The following is a 21,682-nucleotide window of genomic DNA, read 5'->3' as shown; positions in this document are numbered from 1 at the left end:
TTGTTCTGTGTACGAGTAGACGCGGTTGTTAGATTTTCTTGTGACTCCGTTGTTTCAATCTTGTTGCTGTTCGCACTGTCCTTTGTTGGTCGGGTCCGTCCTCTCCCGTTGTGTTGTTCTTCACGGGCCGCTCCGCGGGTCCTGCTGCCCTTTCTGTCACTTCAACCCCGCGACCGTTCCGCTCGCCGTTACAACACAAACTGCTATAACATGCCAGATTTTGCCTCAGCTATCCCACCTTCTCCTAAACTGCCTCAACAGTGGCATTTAGCTTCCTGTCCCTCTCCAGCTCCCTAAACAGCTACACCATCAACTACCACTCCTCTCCTGCAAACTGAGCTTGGCTAATCTCCTGAACATCCCCCAACCTTAATAACTGCTCCTCAGACCAATAATAACTTGTAATCACAAGAACCAATCATAACAGTAGAGTGTTCTCAACCTCTTGTCTAAAGCACTCTCCTCCCATGAATCATCGGTATTATCTGAGGGTCTCATTTTCAGCCCTAAATCTGCATTTAACCATGCTGCTTTAGTTGTAAGACCTACTTTCCTTCACACATAATATCAACTGGAAATATCACTTTGCAAGCCAATCCCAAAACCTTTCCAACAGCAAACCTGACATTGACCCCTGTCTTGAACAGCTCTGGCCACGATCTCAATTTTATCTGCCACCACTACCTCAAAATCATCCCTCACCAGCCTTCCAAGAATTCTTCACTTCCAGCATTGCATCAAAACCCTTCCTCGAGTACCTTCAGCATGACCCTAACTTGTCCTCTGCAGAACTCCATGCTCTACATTCCCGCTCCATCATTAGCTTCCCAGCAGACAAACGATCTACCACTGTGGTACTTGATCACCAGGAGTATGTTAGTGAAGATCTATACCAGCTGTCTGAAACCTCAACATGCAGCATATGCCATCAAGATCCCATCCATATGTTTCAAACTTACCTGCTATGCCTCCTTAAAACCTCAGGCCTTTCATGAGGGCTAACACCTCAATCCATAGAACTTCTAACCCCACCCAAACCATGCACCCCACCACCTTTTACCTTCTTCCTAAAATTCACACAACCAGTCATCCTGACCGTTCTGTTGTTGCTAGCTTCAAAGCACCCACTGTGCGTACATCTGCCTCAGTTGATCGACGGCCTGCAACCACTAAGACTTCCCTCCTATATTAAAGATACCAACCACTTCCTAGATCGTCTGAAACTCATGCCCGTCCGCTCCCACCACACACCTTGCTTGTCATCACTAATGCCACCTCTCTCTATAGCAACATCCACCACATATACGGTCTGTCTGCTGCTGAACATTTTCTAAGTCAGTGCCCACCTTATTCCAAACCTATGACATCCTTCCTGCTCATCTTAATCAGTTTTATACAAGTACTTAAACTTTGAGAGGCAGACATGCAAACAGTTCAGGGGTATGGCCGTGGGAACCAGGATGGCTCCTTCCTATGTCGACCTTTACGTGGGTTGCTTGGGGGGGCTTTCCTGGGATCCATAAGCCTTCAGCCCATGGTTTGGTTTAGATACATTGATGACATCTTAGCCATATAGACTAATGGTGAGGCTGATCTGTTAAAATTCCTGTAATCTTTAAATACCTTCTCCCAATTAAATTTCACATGGTCCTATTCCAAATCCCATGGTGCTTTCCTTGATATTGACCCCATCCTCACTGAAGGCCAGCTATACACTTCTGTCCACATTAAACCTACTAATGAACCTACTAATGAACAACAGTACTTACATTTTGACAACTGCCATCCTTACCATGTGAAATGTCCCATCCCATACACCCTTGGCATATGAGGAAAATATATTTGTTCAGACGCCGACTCTTAGCAATACACCACTACTCTCAAATTAGCCTTCACTGGACATAATTACCCCACCAGTCTAATTCAAAAGCAGATTTCCCGGGCCATCACATTCCAGTCCTGGTACTGCTGATCCTTTCAAAAAATAACTCTGGAGTACATCACTTGTCACTCAGTATTATCCCGGTCTTGAATGCTTTAATCAGCTACTTCAACAAGGCCATGTCTTCCTAAAATCATGCCTTGGAATGATGTACATTCTGTCTGAGAATTTACCCACCACACCTAGAATGGCTTTTTGTTGCCCTCTCAGTCTCTGCAAATATCCTTATGCTCCTTCTGCTCCCATCTCCCTACCCTGTGGTTCCTACCCCTGTGACCATCCACACTGCAAGACTTGCCCTATGTACCCTCCTACCACCACCTATACCAGCCCTGAACTGGCAAAATGTATACCATCAAAGGGAGAGCTACCAGTGAAATGACGCATCACATACCAACTGTTGTATAGTGTTCGGCCTTCTACATTGGTGTGACAACCACCAAGTTATCAGTTAGGATGAATGGGCATAGGCAGCACACAATATCCTGTTAGAAACATACTCTACAACATGACAGTCTTGACCTTGGCACCTGTTTCACCACATGCATCACCTGGGTTATTCCCCAGACACCAGTTTCTTAGAACTCTGCAGGTAAGAACTAGCACTACAACACATCCTTGCTTCTTGCCACCCACCAGGCCTTAATTAAAGTTAATTTCTTCCACCTGAGCATTTCTTCACAGTAACCACTCCTTGCTGCACTCTGTTTTAGTTTTCTGCATCATTCATTTTCTGACCTGTCTATTTTTCGCCGTCCCCCTCCCATCTCTGTTACATACAATGCTCTTAGCTTTTTCACTCTTATTAACTTACGCACAACGTTTCGGCAGTAATCTATATCTTGCATATTACTTGTCTTCCAAATTAAAGCTCTCAGATTTTCAAATCTCATCCAGTGCAGTCACCAACAATCAGTCTTTCCTTCTGATCCCATCCAGTAAGTCTCCCCGGACCTGGGTTTCTGGGTGACTTTTCAAACTCTAATCCTTTTCCTAAACCTCTCCACTCCTTTTCTTTAACCCGTCTTCCTTCCCCTTCGGCCAGAAGAAGGAGCCTCTGGATCCGAAAGCCTGCATACATAAAATCTTTTTTTGTATGTGTGTTCTCCTGCTGACACTTAGTGAATAGATTTATTATCTATACAGTTGTATTTCATTATAGCAGTTAGGAACTTTTGTCTTGAGGAATAACAAATGTATGTATGCCAACTTTGTATGTATGGATTTGGAAGGAAATCAGTAATCGTATGAAAATTGTTTAACCAAACCAAAGAAAATCTTCATTAAGGACTAATACAATTTGAGAAGAGGGAAAGCATGGCAGGTGGGGAGGGGGGGATTGTGCATATATGTTCTATAACAAAAACACTGCTTCCAACTATTTAAAACACAGCTGTTGTATAATAGCTCATGCAATGCTGTATAACAATGATTTGCAGTTTCAGCTTAATACTGGTCATCAATTATAATATTCTAGTCACTTTAATTACTTCCTTAATTTCAAAGTTACGAGGGCTATTCAGAAAGTAGGGAATGTTTCCACCTGACGCCGCTAGGTGCGTGCTGATTGCACATGTTTTGGTATGTGCGTGCTCGGCAGCTCAGTCGGCATCCATCTGCGACAGTGGGAATGTCTGTGCATCTGGTTTGTTCAATATTCGAATTTGATATGTGCGCTGCAATCGAAAATCCCGCCAGTTGTGAGGTGCATTTTGTGATATGGTGTTTGTAGGGAAAAAACCTAAAATCTATAGAAATTTATCGTGAACTGTGCCGGAAACAACATCATGAGTGAAGGTTCCATCCAGAAATGGTGCATCAGTTTAAAAATGGCCAAACTGATGTTCATGAGGAAGAGAAGAGTGGACGCCGGAGCACTGTGACCAACAATCTTGTCGCTAAAGTTGATGAAACGATTCATGAAAACCATTGTTTCACAATAATGGAGCTTTCGCTTTCTTTTCCACAAGTTTCATGGACTTTGTTGTTAAAAATTGTCACTCAAATACTAGGCTACCACAAATTTTGTGCACAATGGGTGCCCAAAATGCTTACAGAGCACCATAAAGAACAGCGCATGGGGGCAACGTTGACATTTCTGGAGACCTATCACAAACACAGTGATTCATTACTGGACCGAATCATAACCGGTGATGAGACTTGGGTGAACCGCGTCAATTGCAAGACAAAATTACAGTCCATGGAGTGGAGGCACACAAGGTCCCCCCAAAAACCAAGAAAATGTTTTCAAACCTTGTCAGCAAGGAAGTTTATGGCGGCAGTGTTTTGGGATAGGCAAGGTGTGCTTCTTATTGATTTTCTTCAACATGGAGCAACCATAAATTCTGCCCGGTACTGTCAAACTTTGCACAGCCTTAGAAGAACAGTTCAAAACAAATGCCGAGGAAAGTTGACGTCCAAAATTTTGTTTTTGCATGAAAATGCCTGACCTCACACGGCAAACCGCACTAAAGAACTCCTTAATTCATTCAAATGAGAAATTTTCCCTCATCTGCCCTACAGCCCCGATCTTGCACCAAGTGATTTCCACTTGTTTCCCAAGATGAAGAACTGTCTTGCATCGCAGTGTTTTGGTGACAACACGGAGCTCCAGGGGGGCATGACTCACTGGCTGAAGTCTCAGGCGGCAAAATTTTATGACAAAAGGTCTTTCAAAGCTTTTCCACTGCTATGATAAGTGCCTCAATGTGTTTGGTCACTATGTGGAAAAGTCGTATGTCAGTCTCTCTTTCAGATGTATAGAATAAAATGTATTTTTTGTACTTAGTTTTTGTTAATGTCAAAACATTCCCTACTTTCTGAGTAGACCTCATACATACTAGGCGCACAGCAAAAGTGTTTTGTCAATGTGAAGTTGCTAACACGTAATATTTGAAAACTCTTTGCTAAAATATAGATACCTGTTACAAACATGTGTATATGACGAGTGATTTGCAAACTAAGATAAAATGATTTTTGCAGAGATTGTAAGTATTTAACATTTCTGTATTTGTTTGAACAGGAGAGGCCTCCCCCTGTTCCACCTAGTCGACCATACACTGTGGCAGGGAACACGAAACTAGGTTATCCACAGACACGAGTTATGAAGATGACCTTCCCTGGTATGTATTTTCATTCACCACAATTTGCTCATGCAGGTAGATTATATAATTTAATGATGATTGTATGAGTTCCACAAAATAAACATTTTTCTTCATGATAAGAATGTTATGGTTTAGAATAAGAAATAGCTGGTCTAGAATTAAAATGAATTACAAGCTAAAAATGGCATTAGGCTACACTAAAACTCAAATGACATCAATTCCTAACAGTTATTTTCAGATTAAAGGCTCTTCCAGAGAGAAATATCACAGCACCACTTGAGACTAAATGATTGATCGTTAACTTAGAAAATTAATGTAACTTAGAAAATTAATGTAACTTAGATTTTGCAAAACTGCTAAGTAGGCCACTTTAGTCCCAGACCAGCTACATATAAACATGTATTTGTAATAGACATAATGTAATGTGCCTATCTTGTTGCACTTTATTTTTACCAAATATGGACAGGATTGTTAAACAGCAATGTCTTCATCACACACATGCATCACAAATGTGGTAACACACTCTAATGTTCAAGGTGACACTCACATTGTTTGTGACTCTTAGCAGTGTTTTACTTGGCTATGGGTATATTTATTCTGCTGCACTGAAAACTAATAAAACTGCATTCAAAATGAACTTTTTAAAAAGTACAAACAATTTTTGTGGCATAGTGTGAAAAAAAACAGTCATGAGCACTTGTACTTAAAAATATGATTGAATTTGTAATACTGATCATTATTTATTTAATGTTCCTTCATCAGAGGAAAGGCTGGAATGGAAATAAAAACTAAGATCTACTGAAGCAGAAGAAATGGATAGATTGCTCCAAATCCAGAATCAGAAAAGACACAAAATTAAGCAAGGAATTTGTAAGCAGTCATTCTTAAAAGTTTAGCTAAAACTGTATACCATGTCATTAGGGAGCTGATGGTAAATTATGGTACAAACATAAGAACTAAACTCAGATACAAATGGAAAAGAAATTTCCATAAACATTATTTTGGCAGGGGAGGGTGAGGTGTCTTTCAAGTTTTGCAGTTGAGGAGTGGCTCTCTGACATTTACTTTTACTTTCACCTGCTCTTACATTAAGAGTGACATTATTACCTTTGAATTTTGTATTCTTGTCCATAACCTTCTTATTCCCCTTTCTGTGTATGTTCTGTATTATCATGCTCCTCAGTTGTCAGTCTACTGTGCCTTCCCTGAACCAAGATTTGGAGCAAATTTTCCTTTACTGTGATATCTTTGTCTCACATGACCTTTCTTTGCCACATTTCTCCTCATTTATTAGATAAATAGTGTCTTAAAATTGATGTTTCTACATTTTTTTAAATTGTTTTGATGTCTAGTAAGTAGCTGTTTCTCTTCTTATATTTATTAATATTTATTAAAACAGATATTCCATTGAAAAAACTTTTAATTTATGGGCATGCTACATGGCCTGGCATTACTGACCTCCAGGAGGCAAAATTTTACTTACCTCCAGGACAAAAAATGTTATATATGAGGGTCATTTGTAAAGTACGAACTGAAAGCTCATCGTGGCCGCGCCTCCTGTCATGTGACTCATGCTCGGCCACTCTTAGTCAGTCTCTCACTACGCTGCCATTATGTTTCACTTCTCTGCTGGTGTTGGTTATACTGCTTCATTTATCACCATGTCAATCAGTAATCCTGCCTGTTGCGAAGCATGCTCGGTTATTTGGCTCTTAAATGCAAAACAATTTCACCCTGCTGAAATTCACTGGCAGCTTGTTGAAGTTTATGGTGCAGGTGTAATGAATGATGGAAATGTGCATAAATGGTGTAGGCTGTTTAGTGAAGGAATGACAAATGTTCATAAAGAAGAATGATCTGGACAGCCTACTATGATGAATAATGACTTGACACAAAAAGTTGATGAGGCAATTCGCCAAAAAGAGTGCTTCACTACTGATGGGATTCGTCAGTCATTTCCACAAGTTTCAAGATCAGTATGTTTTACATTGTTACCGACAAATGTCACTAAAAAAAAGTGTGCAAGACAGGTGCCAAAACTGTTGACAGAACAACACAAAATAAAGCGAATGGCACATTCTTTGTACATTTTGGAGTGCTGTCACATGGATGGTGACCAGTGATGAAATGTGGGTTACACATTAGACTTCAAGAATAAACATCCATTGTTCAAGCTTCCCGACAGAGCCAAGAAAATTCAAACAAGAAACTTTAACACAGAAAATCATGGCCACGTTTTTTGGGACCAGAAAGGCATTCTTCTGTTAAGACTTCTTGCCAAAACATTATTAAAGCTTTGGTGTGCTATTCAAAATCACCAGCAGGGACTGCTCTCTAGTGGCGTCATTCTGCCTCACGTTGCTACAAGAACAAAGACGCAACTGGACAAGTTTCATTGGGAAATACTGGATCATCCACCATACAGCCCTGACTTCACACCATCAGACTTTCATCTCTCTCCAAAAATTTTTGGTGGAAAGCACTAGGAAAATGACAACATGTTGAAATAAACTGTTTTAACTGGTTTAATGGACAGGCACCGCAGTGCTTTGATGCCGGATCCAAAAGCTGGTGCCATGATTTGACAAATGTTTAAATGTTCATGGTGACTATGTTGAAAAGTGAAAAAAATGTGCCTATTGTAGATTGTCATACAATTTATTTCCACAAATAAAGTTTATCTTACTCCATTACAGATTGGTTCTTACTTTAAAAGTGATCCTCATACTTGCAATAAAAACATTTAAGTAGGAAACATTTATTTCTAGCCTTCAGAACTTTCATGTTCTTTACTCACTTGGGGGGGGGGGGGGGGGGGGGGGGGGAGTGTGAAGTGACTGGGAGGTGTGTGTGTGTGTGTGTGTGTGTGTGTAATCTCTGACTTGCAAAAGCCTCTTTTGGGGCCTTGGGATTGTTACACTCCCAAATGGTATTTGTGATTCACAGCAAGAGTAAATATAGACGAAGCATGCAATTCACAATCAGAATACTACAAGCAAAATTCATTTCCATGTAGACTATGTGTCCCTGTCTAGACGTTTTCAGAACTGCGTTTTTTATTCTGGTGCAAAGGTCTTCACATTGCCCAAGACAGGCAGTAAATTAAAAATCCCCATAATATTAAGAAATGACCTTGTTCCTTCTAGAATTTATCAGAATAATTGGATTTTTTTTTTGGGGGGGGGGGGGGGTGTACATTTCTGTTATCTTATTCCACCACAAGTAACTGTCTTGTAGTTTTCCCATTGGTCCGCTTGTGTCTTTGTGGGTAATGTGAAGATAATGCTGTTCATCTACTACATAATAGTAGTTATTACGTGTCCATTGCAACTGAATTTTTATTACTATTTTAACCAAACCTGTTTTAACAAATTATTTTAACCATCTTCAGAGGTCTTTAAAGAAATAATTGTTTGTTCAACTTAAAAAAATGTTTTGAGGTGTGCGGTTTTCTAAGTAGCACTTTTAGGCCATTTTAATATTCACAACTTTATGTACATCAAAACAAAATGTTTTTAGTTAAGCGAGCAATTATTTCTTTCATTTATTTATAGACAACCAAAGAGGCATAAAGTAATTGGTTAAAAGAGGTTTGTTTAAAACAGAGCAAAAATTCAATTGGAAAAGACATGTAATAGTTAACCTAATTGCAGCATAAACAGCACTACACTAACAAACTGAGAAAAAATGGTTGCAAATTTTAACAAAATTATACCAGTGCTTTCTAGAAATTTGATGGTAAATCCCCTTCTTCATAGTTCTGGCCCCTACTCTAATAACGTACTACTTAAGCTGCACACAGAATTCAGTAATTCTGACCTCTGCTGCATTGTTTGAGCTCGTGTCATTTACAGCTCTACTATACTCGACTGTGTCATTAATTTCTTCCACATTTTCTCTTCCATCACACCTCCTCAGAATAATTCCTCTTTATTTTATACACCTTTTCTGTGCTCTTCTCATATGCCAGCCATCACATTGTTCCTATTAATTCCATTCCTTAACAACCAATACTGCTTCCATCCTATCTCATTTTTAAGATTTTTAGATTTTCTTCTTCCATCCATAATAAGCTCATGAACTCTTAGTCACACATGGCTTTTTTGGCTCTGCTTTAGGAACACCTAACAAGGGAAACTTGCCATCATACCCCACTCAGACTTAGTGGTAAAATACACCTGCCAAAAACTGAACACAGATTAAGGTTGAAAATAGGAAGAAGGCATACTAAACTGTGAAGAAACAAGCAAAATACAAACAGTGAATGGTCCAAGCTCAAGATGGGCAACATCGAGCAAATTGCAATAATCATGGCATCATCGCTGTGTGGTCACAATATTGGGGGCGAAGTGGAAGATCTGTGTTCAAATCTCCCTCCTGACCCATTTTTTTCTCAAAATTATGAACTTTCCATTCAGGCATTGAAGCGTCTGTTCTTCTTCTGCAGTCTTGGCAACTGTCACATTATTCACTGGTCATAGAATATGAGTCATGTAGTAAGAATATTTTACCATCACAAGTAAATGTAACAAATAGTGAGAGCAGGAAAGATGGAGAAAATTTACACTTATAATACAGGACATGCCTAATCCAATGGTAGCTGCACCAACACAACACTCACTCTCCAATAACACTAAGCAATAACCTTACAAAATTTCAAAAATATAACAAATACTCAAATGTGGGAGGATATAGGATCCTTACAACACCATGGTTGCTTCTAACTGTAAAATTATTTATGTAAAAAATATTTTTACAGTCAAAAGTGATGATGATATCCTTTAAAAAATTTTACATGATGGTGAACCCCAATACAAGATGTTAATCAGATGGATACATCTCAATTATTCAAATATCGATGATCAAAGCCCAGAAAGGCAAAATGTTCACCCACTTAAAAATTTAAGTATTGTAAAGATTTGTTGGCTATATCCTGATGATGCATGGCTACAGTGAGAACAATTTGTGTACCATTTCACATTTTCTTTCTGTTACATACATATAGAAACTTCCTGTGTCATATTTATGTTACAGATTAAACTATGTTAAGCATTGGAATGAGTAAGATAACCACTCAACATGTGTGGGAAGTGTTCAGTAGTAGATAAGCACACAGACAAGAAACAGAATAAGGTAGAGATAGAATCTCTGCTTACAAAATTGCTTTATCCTACACAGAATATAAACACACATCCACATTGTATGTGCACTATAGACCAAATGGTCTTAATTGTACAGTAACACACATGTAATGTGAGTAAATGTAGGATAAGGAAAGCAGGAACTGAGGTCAGGAGGATGGTAGACTGAAGGATGTTGGAGGGACAGATACCACCTGAACAGAGGGAGAGTATCTAGCTAGCATAGAAAGTGAAGCTCCATTTAAAATCTACCATATTTTGTTCAGCAGTATTCTCTACCACCAGGTTGTCAAACTCACACCTGGCTTAATATCTTGATAATGGTCATCACACAGTGAACAGGTGTGAAGTGCTCACATCCACATCAAACACTGCACATTAGTTGCTATCACTCCAGCAGAAAAGGATAGGATACACCAATTATTGGACTGGAATGTAAAACCGAAAAGAACTCTAGCTGGTAATGATTACACTTTTTATGCCAAGAGTGCACTTTTTTCTGACACACTCTTTTTAAATCAATGAGACTCTTTTTAAATCAATGCACTTTGTCCAGCTTTTCCTGTGAAAAGGTTTCGTCCCTGAAGCATAATTCTGAGAGGTCAGCAGAATCTGTATCTTCATTGGACTCAAAAATTTTCCAGTTAAAATTTCTTTACTCATGGGAATATGTGGAAGTAAAAGGTTGTCAAGAAATACATCACATTTAAATACTGCCATTGATTTCTTATTTGTTGAAAATGAAGAAGCACAATCTTCAACAACCTTGCCTAAAAACAGAGAGTTTTACAATAGTTCAGTTTTTCAGTTTGCTCATTTGTATGGCACGTAGAATGCACCAACTACTTAATATGATCAAGATAACTAAGGTAATTTGCAACATGTACCAAAATTTTAAAAAAAGAAAAGGGAAAACCTCTTTGTCACACACAAGCTTTCTTATAATGTGATGGGTGGATGCATGGGAAAGGTAATGCAAACACATTTTTCACATTTTGTACAATGTATGTGTCAATATGTTGGAAGTAAGAGCAGCATAATGATGGACCATGGTATGTCATATGTTAGGTGGGCAGTTGAATACTATTTTGGGAGTGGCAGAAAAGATATTCTTCATTTCAGCATGTGATAAGTAGTAGTCAAAACTCTGGTGGGGAATTCAGCCAAAATGTTTCAGACAGGGGCAACAAAGGGTAATGAAAAGGAGTGCTGGTTAGTGTGTGTAGCTGGAGTATAAAGAGTAAAGGGAGCAGTGGGCACAGGAAATATGTGGTCAATGTTTAAGGGATTATGTCAGGTCTTGTGACCTAGGCACAAGACGTGTTCTATGCATCCACATAGCTTACATTCTATTCCACTTCTGAAATCAATATACTCCACCTCATCAGGAGTAGTGTCACCTGTAAAATCTGCCATGTCACCTTTTAACTCCAGTGGACGATCTCCGCCACAGGGTATTTCAGACAACCAGTCGCAGATCATGCTGCTGATTACAAAACAGTTTTATGGTTGATAATGAATGTTAGTTTCAGCCAAAGTGTGATTTACATGGATGCAACACAAGACAAAAAAATAATTTTCACCTTGTCTACAGTTCAGAATGGAGTCATGTGCCCTGGCAGGAAGATCCTGAAGCTCTCATCTAGAATGAAGCAAGAAATTGTTAGTCCCTACCAATTCAAAAGAAAATTAAAAACATTCCATATAAACCACTCTTGCTATTAATTACCTGAATATCGGGGATTGAAAAGTCCTGTTATCTACATGCCAAGCAACAGTGTTTGTTGCAAGGCTGCAAGATGGGTAGTAATGTAATGAAAATAGAACTCAGTATTTACACATGTAGGTACATATTTTCCTTGAAATAGACCTTTGCAGTCAAGTAAATATTTAGGTACTGATAGCGGATACACATCAGCTGTTATCAAATCAGCCAGTTTCTTTCTTGTTTACTTGATTAAATTTGGCTGGCATAAGCATGGACATCTTTACTCAGTGTACTGATAATTATTGTCAATACGGGATATGGATTAAATTTCTATGATTTCCTTGTCTTTTGTTAAAGAATACCATGACTTGTTCCACATCCCTGAAGGTTCTCTTTCTTGATGGGATCTATAGAACATTCTTGATGTAATGAATGAATGAAAGAATGGATGAAGGAAGGAAGGAAGAATGTTGAGTCTCCTGTTGTCCTCCAGTATCAGATTCTATGAAATGTTTGAATGGTAACTCATCCTTCAACAATTTTTTTCCAGGCCCCCAGGTCCACTGGCCTAAATTGTTCTTCCCTGTCATATACATACTTCTGGCACTGCCCACCTCATCCAAATGCAGATATTTTTTGCTTAAGGTTGGGCAAACAATACAAGCATTCAAAGAGATTGACATTTCCTGTATCACTGTAGAGCTTAATACAGTGTCAACCACTGCTGGAATGGTCATATGGCAATTTCCTCATGGGAAGCAAGTGCAAGCAATATGCAAGATACAAAAACTATCCACAACAACAAGCTATAAAACTGCTGAAAATTAGACAGTTTTATGGAAAACAAAAGGAAACAGCACTAAAACTTATCACCCTAAAAACTCCTGCTGTATTAAAGCAAATGTGGAACACAAGTTCTCAATCATTGTGTATAGGTATATAAACAACTGTGGTGATTTTTAACTGAAGCTAATAGTCAAAGTCAGAAATGTTATCTGATTACTGACTCTGAGACCAGCAACATGGCGAAATAGTATTTTGTTTGACTATTACTTACTACAAAAATTCGCCACGTTAGTTTCAAATGAGTATTTTGATTCCTGCTCATATTTTAGAATAATAATAAAAAAACATTACCAGCTTTTAATAGCTCCAAAACAATATGGTAACAATGAAAAAAGTAGGAATTAAATGCTCAATAAATTCTTTAAGTAATATTAAACTGACTACAATCACAGTCATGAGGATAAATTACAGCAGCAACACTCGTCACAGAAACAGAAGCAACTGATGTTGATAGACTGCAAAAACAAATGGTAGCTTGAAAATTAGACTGAACTGTTATTGTGATGTTTTGTTTGGCAGTTGCTGGCCTTTGCCCATTACTTCCACTCTATATGGTACTGCAGGCTGTTTTTCACAGTTATTCCTCCTTTCCTAAACAGTTTAATGTACAGTGCCAAAACCAAATGCAATTTTGTGAATATATTACAGCACAAAGATACATTTTCCATTAAGTTAGCACCAATGGAAGTTGCTATATCACAGGGCAATCAACAGACTGAGTAGACCCCGAGATTTTCTGAACTGTAAAAGAAACTGTTCAACTGCAGCGCTTCTCTCACTGCTTTACTATTCCTCATCTTACCCTCACTTTAGTTAGTCTTGTTGATCTATGGACCCTCATCCACACTGTTATCTCACTATTTGTGCTACCCCCCCCCCCCCACCCCCCCCCCCCCAAAAAAGTCTACCCTGTTCCCCTCACTCCAACCCCCTTTTTACTCTTCATTCCCATTTGTAATCCACCACTCGCTCTGACTAGACTAAAAAACCCATCTCTGATTATATACCAACAATCCCCTTTTTTCCCTGAATATCCCTCTCGTGTTAACCACACCATGTCATCCATACAACTGTTCACCCTAGTCAGTCAACAGTGCCTGGATATGTGTGTGTGTGTGTGTGTGTGTGTGTGTGTGTGTGTGTGTGTGTGTGTGTGTGTTTACTCACTTCATTGCAAACACCCCACTAACATAGTCTGGCATGATAAGAGAAAAATATTTTATTACATGAGCATAAATTGTGCTGCAGGTATAAGGTAGAAACTGGATATTTCCATAAAAGGAGAAATGAATTATAAGCATACCTTATCTGTCAAATTTTCTGTAAATTGTTTTAAAGGTCCTCAATTGTGAATCTTTGAAAAATACCATAATTTTTTTGTAAACATCAGTTTGCACTTGTTCACACAAGTCCATCTTCTGCATATAATTTCATATCTGCACAACTACTGGATGCTACATACATTTGAACCTGGTTGTGTAATTAAGCCTTGATCTCCCTGTACAATTTTACCCCTTCTTTCTACTACTGAATTAACTTTCCGTTGATACTTCATGTGCCCTATCAACTTGTACTTATTTTAGTCAAATTATGCTATACAGCTCTTTTTCTCTCCAGTCCAATTCAATACCCCTTCGTCACATCTTTACTATTTATAACCCCCATTTCACATCCTATAATTTTACACACAAATAAGTACTTTAAAAAAGATTTCCTAACACTTAAATTTATATTCAATGTTTACATATTTAAAGAGACTAGGCATAATGTCCTACATGAAAACAATCACTGCTTGTAAATAAAATTTTATTATTACTTATTTCAGCTTCAGGTTAAACCATTTGTGCGACCTGGGTGTATCATAAGTAATACCAAAAACTTTCACTGATGAAATTATACAACAATAGAAGCAAAAATATTCCATTAAGTACGGTTTAACAAATGAGCAGCTTGAAAGACAACTGCAAATGTTTGGTTACGAGGTAGCACTAACTGCAATATGAAATATTGTCCTAGTTAGTACAAATATACCATATTTTACAGATTATAAGATGCTACGGACTGTAAGACACACTTTGATTTTCAAGCAGTTTTTTTTTAAAATAATATTTTTATCATTTTTATTATTAGATTTCAAAGCCAGACTAAAAAATCTTAGTTTATAAAACCTTACTGACCTTTAAAACCCCAAAAATCGTCACCTGAACTTTCTTCTTCTTTTTCCTCTCCCTCTTTGTCATCATAGTTGCCCTCTTCATATAAGGTGGTCTTCACTGCCACTGAGAGCATTACTTATGACCCACTTCTAAACAGAATTTTTTTTCTACCCATCCATAGACAATATAGGCTGTATGTATATTGTCAACAAATACATATATATGATACAGACATCCATAGACAATATAGGCTGTATGTATATTGTCAACAAATACATATATGATACAGACATAAGGGAATATAAAAGTAGAATTGCATTTCCTAAATATAAACTAGAATTATTTGTTTTACTGTGTTTCATGGAACTGATCTAGCATAAGAATAGAACTCTTCTCCAGTACAGCACCTTTCCTCTTCTCCCACACTTTCTTAATCCATAAGTTCTTACCATCCATCCAACCCTTGTCATGTACATGAACACCACCACCTGGCAGTATTTTAGGTTTTGGCATTGTTTTGCACTTGAAAATAATCAATGGATTACATATAATACTGTCAGCACAACATGAAAGGATGACAGTGTAATGAATTTTTTCATGTTCCCTTGTTTTTATAGTTACAGTTGCAGCACCTTTCATGGCTACAGTTCTTGTACTCCGCAGATTAAATGTCAGAGGATTTGAGTTTCATTCATATTTGCTATTTGACTTAGTCCCACAATGGTTTTCTTTCGATGTTGAATAATAAAGCAATGGAAAGATAATATTTTCTCTTCATACTATTGTGGCATTTTCTAATACATTTTTGGTTTTGGTTCACATGCTAAGTCCATGACACTTCATAAACCTATATCACCTACCAACTCCATCCAATCCTTCAAGCCTATCAAGTTCCACAGTAGCACTAGCTTACGAGAGTGCATTTGAATAATTTTTGGTATCAATTCCAATGCCATTTTGATTGTGTCCTTCAGTCCTTTCCAATATATCATTTGCTAGTTTTTGCCATTTTGCATTCAGTCCTCTATCTGCACATTTAGCTTTCCTCATTTTTTAAAAAATTCTTCTTTACTGGGCCACCAACTGCTAAGGGTTTTTTCTGTTGGTGGTGGGCCAAAATGTCACTCAGCTGCTCTGTTTGCTACTACTTTCAATTTACCAGGTGTACCGGTATGAAATGAGCGTTAAGATACAAATGTGTCAATAGGGAACATTTGTTGTGAATGATACTTAATTTTTTTTGTTTGGTTGGTATGACATCTGTCAAAGATATTTAGTGTACATCAAGACATGGAACAAACAACATCATATGTTTTCATAGTGTTAACAATGTTGAATTTTGCACCAGAAAGTGATGATTTGTGGAAACCATTAATTTTTTTGTTTTCATTTGAAAAAAGTGCTGCAGAGTCGCATCAAATGCTTGTCGAGGCACATGGTGATCATGCTCTATCAGAAGCAACATGCAAAAGATGGTTTCAAAGGTTCAGAAATAGTGATTTTGATGTAAAAAATGAAGAAAGTGGAAGACCACCAAAAAAGTTCGAAAATGCCGAATTGCAAGCAATACTGGATGAAGATGATACTTTGAGTCAGAAACAAATGGCAGCAATGCTAAACGTTGCAAAACAAACAATTTCTGATCGTTTGAAAGCTATGGGAAAGATCCAAAAGTGTAGAAAATGGGGGCCACATGAATTGAATGAAAGACAGATGCAAAACCGAATAACCATTTGTCAAATTTTGCTTCAAAGACAATAATCAGTTTTGCATCGAATTGTTACTGGCGATGAAAAATGGATTTACTTTAAGAATCCTGAATGGAAAAAATCATGGGTTAATCCGGGACAACCATCACCATCGACTGCAAAACCAGATCTATTCGATTCGGCAAGAAGACAATGCTCTGTGTTTGGTGGATCAGAAAGGTGTGGTGTATCATGAGCTTCTAAAACCAGGTGAAACTGTGAATACTAATCACTACAGACAACAAATGATCAACTATGCATTTATCAAAAAAAGACCAGAATGGGCCAGAAGACATGGCAAAGTTATTTTTTTACGCGACAATGCACCTGTACACAAAAACGAAACTGGTTCAGAATACAATCAAAACACTTGGCTGGGAGCTGCTACCCAACCCGCAGTATTCACCAGACTTGGCCCCTTCCAACTATCATTTGTTTTCATCAATGGGACACGCATTGGCTGAGGAACACTTCGATTCCTACGAAGAAGCCGAAAATTGGGTGTCATTGGTTTGCTTCAAAAGAAGAACATTTCTATTGGCATGGTGTCCACAAATTGCCAGAAAGGTGGTCAAAATGTATAGAAAGCAATGGTCAGTACTTTGAATAAAATGTTTCTACTTTTCAATTCAAAATTAATGTTTCATTTTCACAAAAAAACGCTTATTTCATATTCAGTAAACTTGGTATAGCCCACATCATATAGCTACATTTTATTTTTTTCCATTACAAAACTAGCTACCAACATAAATGTTGTACTGTCACCAGCAACACAAATCACTTTCAATTCAAGTTCGCTGGCACTGTAGACTGCAATGATGCATCATAGGCTACACAGTGTTCTGTGTTTGTGATGTAGGGGCGGGTGGGAGATAGTGTTAGCATGAATCCCTGCAACTCACGTTCATCACAGGTTCACTGCTGCTGTCAATTGAATCCAGTGTTGCCATATGAGATAGGTTTCCCATGGCATCGAATATATGGTCATTTTTAAGACTAGTGGAATTTTAAATCAAACACTGGGCGTTTTTATATTAATTTCAAGTATAAGACACACCTGAATTTCGCAGATGATTTTTTGAAGAAAAAGGTGCATCTTATTGCCTGTAAAATACGGTACTCAGTGACTGGCCGTCTCTGTACAGGTACATTTTCAAAGTGCTCAACAGATGTGATCAAACCATCGCAACGAGCATGTTGCTGCTGAACTGTGGAGGGGGGTTATTCACACATGTCACATGACTACGTCACACACCCCTATGATCACACCACAGGAGGACACAAAACAGGGGGGCTCAAAAAACCATACACTCCCTTTGCTGCTTTGGATCACGTTCAAATTCTGCCAAATGGTTTTCAATGGTCCCTAGTAGTTCTACCCTCAATACCAGAGTAAAATTTGTGTTCACACTACACTCCAAAAGAGTGCGACCACATTCAATGAGGTTGCAGGCCCACTACCTCTTTAGACAAGGGTTGAATCATTCAGAGGGTTTCAGCAGTGTCAAATTTTGTCAAGAATGTCAACCTGTGGCTCATAGCACTGCAAACTGTCGCTTTTGACTGAAATGAGTGGAAATCAACACACCTAGGTAAGGGGTGTTTTCACTGATGTCCTTTATGCCACACCTTGATGTTTTTTGTAAGTCGGAAATGTTTTCCTTGGCCACACACAAAAAACGACATGATTTCAATGCTGTGCATAATGGTTCTGATATCGGCCACAGAGATATCAAATAAATGGGTGAAATGTGGGTAATAAGAGGTGTGACAATCTTATAGTCTGTGAAATACAGTACTTGAAATGTAAATTTTCTATTAAGGCATCACTTATATGGGCTGATAATTAAAAAAAAAAAATACAATACCACTTCGGCATGTTACAGTTTACTGTACAATCATACATGTGAAAGGAGATGTGCATTTTGATGCAATACTGGACTCGTCTCTATGATGGGTTACAAATTCTTTCAAATGCATGATATGTATTTGCAGTTGTGAATATGGACAACCATCGGCTGTATAATGGAATGACAACAACGAAAATTTGTGCTCGACGAGGACTTGAACCCGGATTTCCCACTTACTGTGAGCTGTCGCTTACCATTTGGGCATCCGAGCACAACTCACGGCCAGACCTAAACTTCCACATGTCATCAACCACGTGTCTACAGCCTGTATTCATACATCCATTACGTACATTCCCGTATGTAAATGTCTGAAGGAACTTTACATCGTGATTCAGAATAACACAGGCACTGCAATATCAAATTCTTTCAAATACCCCTGATCATCTTGTAGATCTTGACAAGACAGAACAGTTTGTTGCTCCAGTTCTACAACCATATCAGCAAGGATGATGTACCACTTATGAGATGACCCCAAGCAGAAAATTACAGAAAACTGAGGCTTGGACCATATTGGCATGTTAGGTGTCACCTTACAACATCAGCAAAATGTGCTGGCATCCCATCATGTATCCACCACGTTCCTCAACTATCACCCTAAAGCCCAGTTATAAGGGAATTTAGTCAAAAAGTTTAAATTTCAAATTCATTTGTACTGACTGGGACAATATTTCATACTGAAATATGGTTTTTAACCACTTATCTGCAATTATCTCCAAATGGCTCTTTTTGGATATATAGTTTTGCTTTTATTATCATATACTTCATCCACGTCACTTTTTACTAAGAAAAAAATATGTCATTACTGCCTTTTTCAATACAGATTTTCATGCTACTACCAGTTTACATTTTTAATCCTATTGTATCTGCCATTGTTTTCCTACTCTACTTTTTTTCTATCATCATCTGAGTTAGAAGTTAGTATTCTTGACTAAAGAAAAGCCCTTATTTGTACTGTACATGGTTAGTAGCCACTGGAGCATTTGCTGTTGATCTGCCACCATGCCATCCTCTGCCAATGGAATGTAAGGGCTTGTGGTCAGCACACTACTTTTCCAGAAGTTGTCAGCTTCCAGGACCTTGGAGCCAACACTTCTCACTTAAGAAACTCCTCAACTGGCATCACAAGGCCAAGTGTAACCCATTTCAGCCCTCTCACCAAGGAAAAATTCGACAGAATGGGTATTCAAACTGGGTCTTCTACATAGCAGCCACACACACTAACCACTCAGTTGTGGAGACACACACACCTCATGGATTTACTGTGCAGTCATGCTGTAGGTGGTATGCCCATGTCTTCCTGTAACCAGAGAATGCATCCATCAAGTTACACAGTAGTCTACAGTTTAAAAGGAATCCAGACCATTGTGCAACTTAATTTATTTCATATAAATGAACCATTTCCAGAAGTAAAAGACACATTACCTACCAGAAAAATAATGGGTGTTTGAGTTTGTTGTCAAACAAGTAATACAGGTTACACTGACACAGATGTGATGTTCACACTAGTGGATAAGAAGCATCTTCTTTTGGAATGGGTTGGGGGAGGAGCACTTATGTATGTAAAGAGAATGTTCATCTGCAGAATTTTACAGTGCCGAATAATATCACCTTAGCAGATTCTCTGCCTTAATTTATTCCTCTCTGCCTTAATGTATTCTATAATTTATTTCAACAGAGAAAATCACAACAGCTGCAAGCTGGTTTTATCAGTTGAAATGTATCATCATATCTGTGGTTGGCCCTCATGCCAAGTGATGTGTATACTTGAAGCTTTTTCATTCCTGAAGGTTTACCTTCACATCTGGGTCTACGGAATACGATGAAAGAGCGAGCTGAAGTAAAAGGGTGAAACATATTTCTTTCCAGTTCACATATTCCTTCACTGTTGCTGACCTACCCACAAATGTGAAAAATATTTGCACCATATATGTTTGTTTTTAACATGATACTGAAAAGTCCAGGACATATTCTACGCAATATAATTTCATTAGAAACCAATTTGATAATTCTCTTAGCTGATAATAATTTTTGTTCCCATATTTTAACAGAGGATGCAAGTGGGGAAGTGGTTCTACTGAAAGGAGACACAGTACTGGTGGTTGGTGCATCTCCACGTCGTGGGCATCTCATAGTAGAACACAATAACATGAGCCTCCATGTGCCCTTCCAGTTCCTTGAACTCAAATCAGTGGGTGTTAACATATGAATGTGCCTTATGTGTAAATTGTGAAGTGCCTTTTTATTGTAAACTTCAATGCAAAAAGAGCAAATTATAGTTTTGTGTATAAAAATTGTACATTACTGACTTTAAAGCTATGTATTAGAGTGTGTGATGTGCACCCAAGGAAGGAAACACATTAAGTAATTGTAGGTGTCAGTGTTATAAACTGACATGAGAACTACCTTGATTTTTGTCAAATGTGAAGAGTAGATTAGTTACTCTCTCTCTTGGATGAACTAAAAAACTAAGTGTTTCACATTACACAATGTACTGCAAAAGTTATGCTGAATGGTGCTCATTCCAGTGTTTGTACAAAACAGAACTCTCTATGTGCCAATGATAAACTGATACCCAAAATATAATCTCGAGTCTGATTTAAGAGCCGATTGTACATAATGTAAATAATAAGCATACCGAAAAACTAATATTGTATTTTACTTCATTGGATATGTAATTAAACCTTGCATCAAAAGATAAGTACATTATAATATTGCACTGGAATTAACTTGTAATGTTAAATGAAATATGCCAAAAGAGTTTTTGTAATGCTGTTGTACACACCAAAAACAGAATGCTGAATGTTTTGTAAAGTTAATAATTTCAGTATTGATAAAGAAAGTGTATCAAAACAGAATAAAGCTGTGAATAATCAGTTACCACACCTGTACTCTGCCAAAAGTATTCTCCACATGTATCATGAAAACATTTTAACATTGTAAATAATCATCTGTTCTTATCGTCAGAAGTCAGAAATTTGAATGTCTCTTCATTTTTGTAGATATGGACATACATGTTCTGATAACATGTGTATTTGTATAAGTTCTGCCTAAGACAGAATAAAATTATTTACAAATAAACTAAGAAATCCAGTAATAAAAACATTCTATACACAGTGAGAACACAAAA

General features: G+C 37.9%; 1 protein-coding gene across 1 annotated transcript in view; it reads left to right on the top strand.

Moving 5' to 3' along the window:
* Positions 1–21,432, top strand: part of LOC126355174 (myosin-I heavy chain) — a 427,094-nt gene extending 405,662 nt beyond the window's left edge. Inside the window, exons 17-18 of the mRNA XM_050005385.1 lie at positions 4,965–5,064; positions 20,604–21,432. Of these exons, the coding sequence (XP_049861342.1) occupies positions 4,965–5,064; positions 20,604–20,761 (258 nt within the window). The 3' untranslated portion in view covers positions 20,762–21,432. The remainder of the gene's footprint in view (positions 1–4,964; positions 5,065–20,603) is intronic.
* The last annotated feature ends 250 nt before the right edge of the window (positions 21,433–21,682 follow it).

Source organism: Schistocerca gregaria, chromosome 3 (genome assembly GCF_023897955.1).
Source record: "Schistocerca gregaria isolate iqSchGreg1 chromosome 3, iqSchGreg1.2, whole genome shotgun sequence".
Taxonomy (NCBI): Eukaryota; Metazoa; Arthropoda; class Insecta; order Orthoptera; family Acrididae; genus Schistocerca; species Schistocerca gregaria.
The sequence above is the reverse complement of the archived record's forward strand: the minus strand, read 5'-3'. Positions and strand labels throughout refer to the sequence as shown.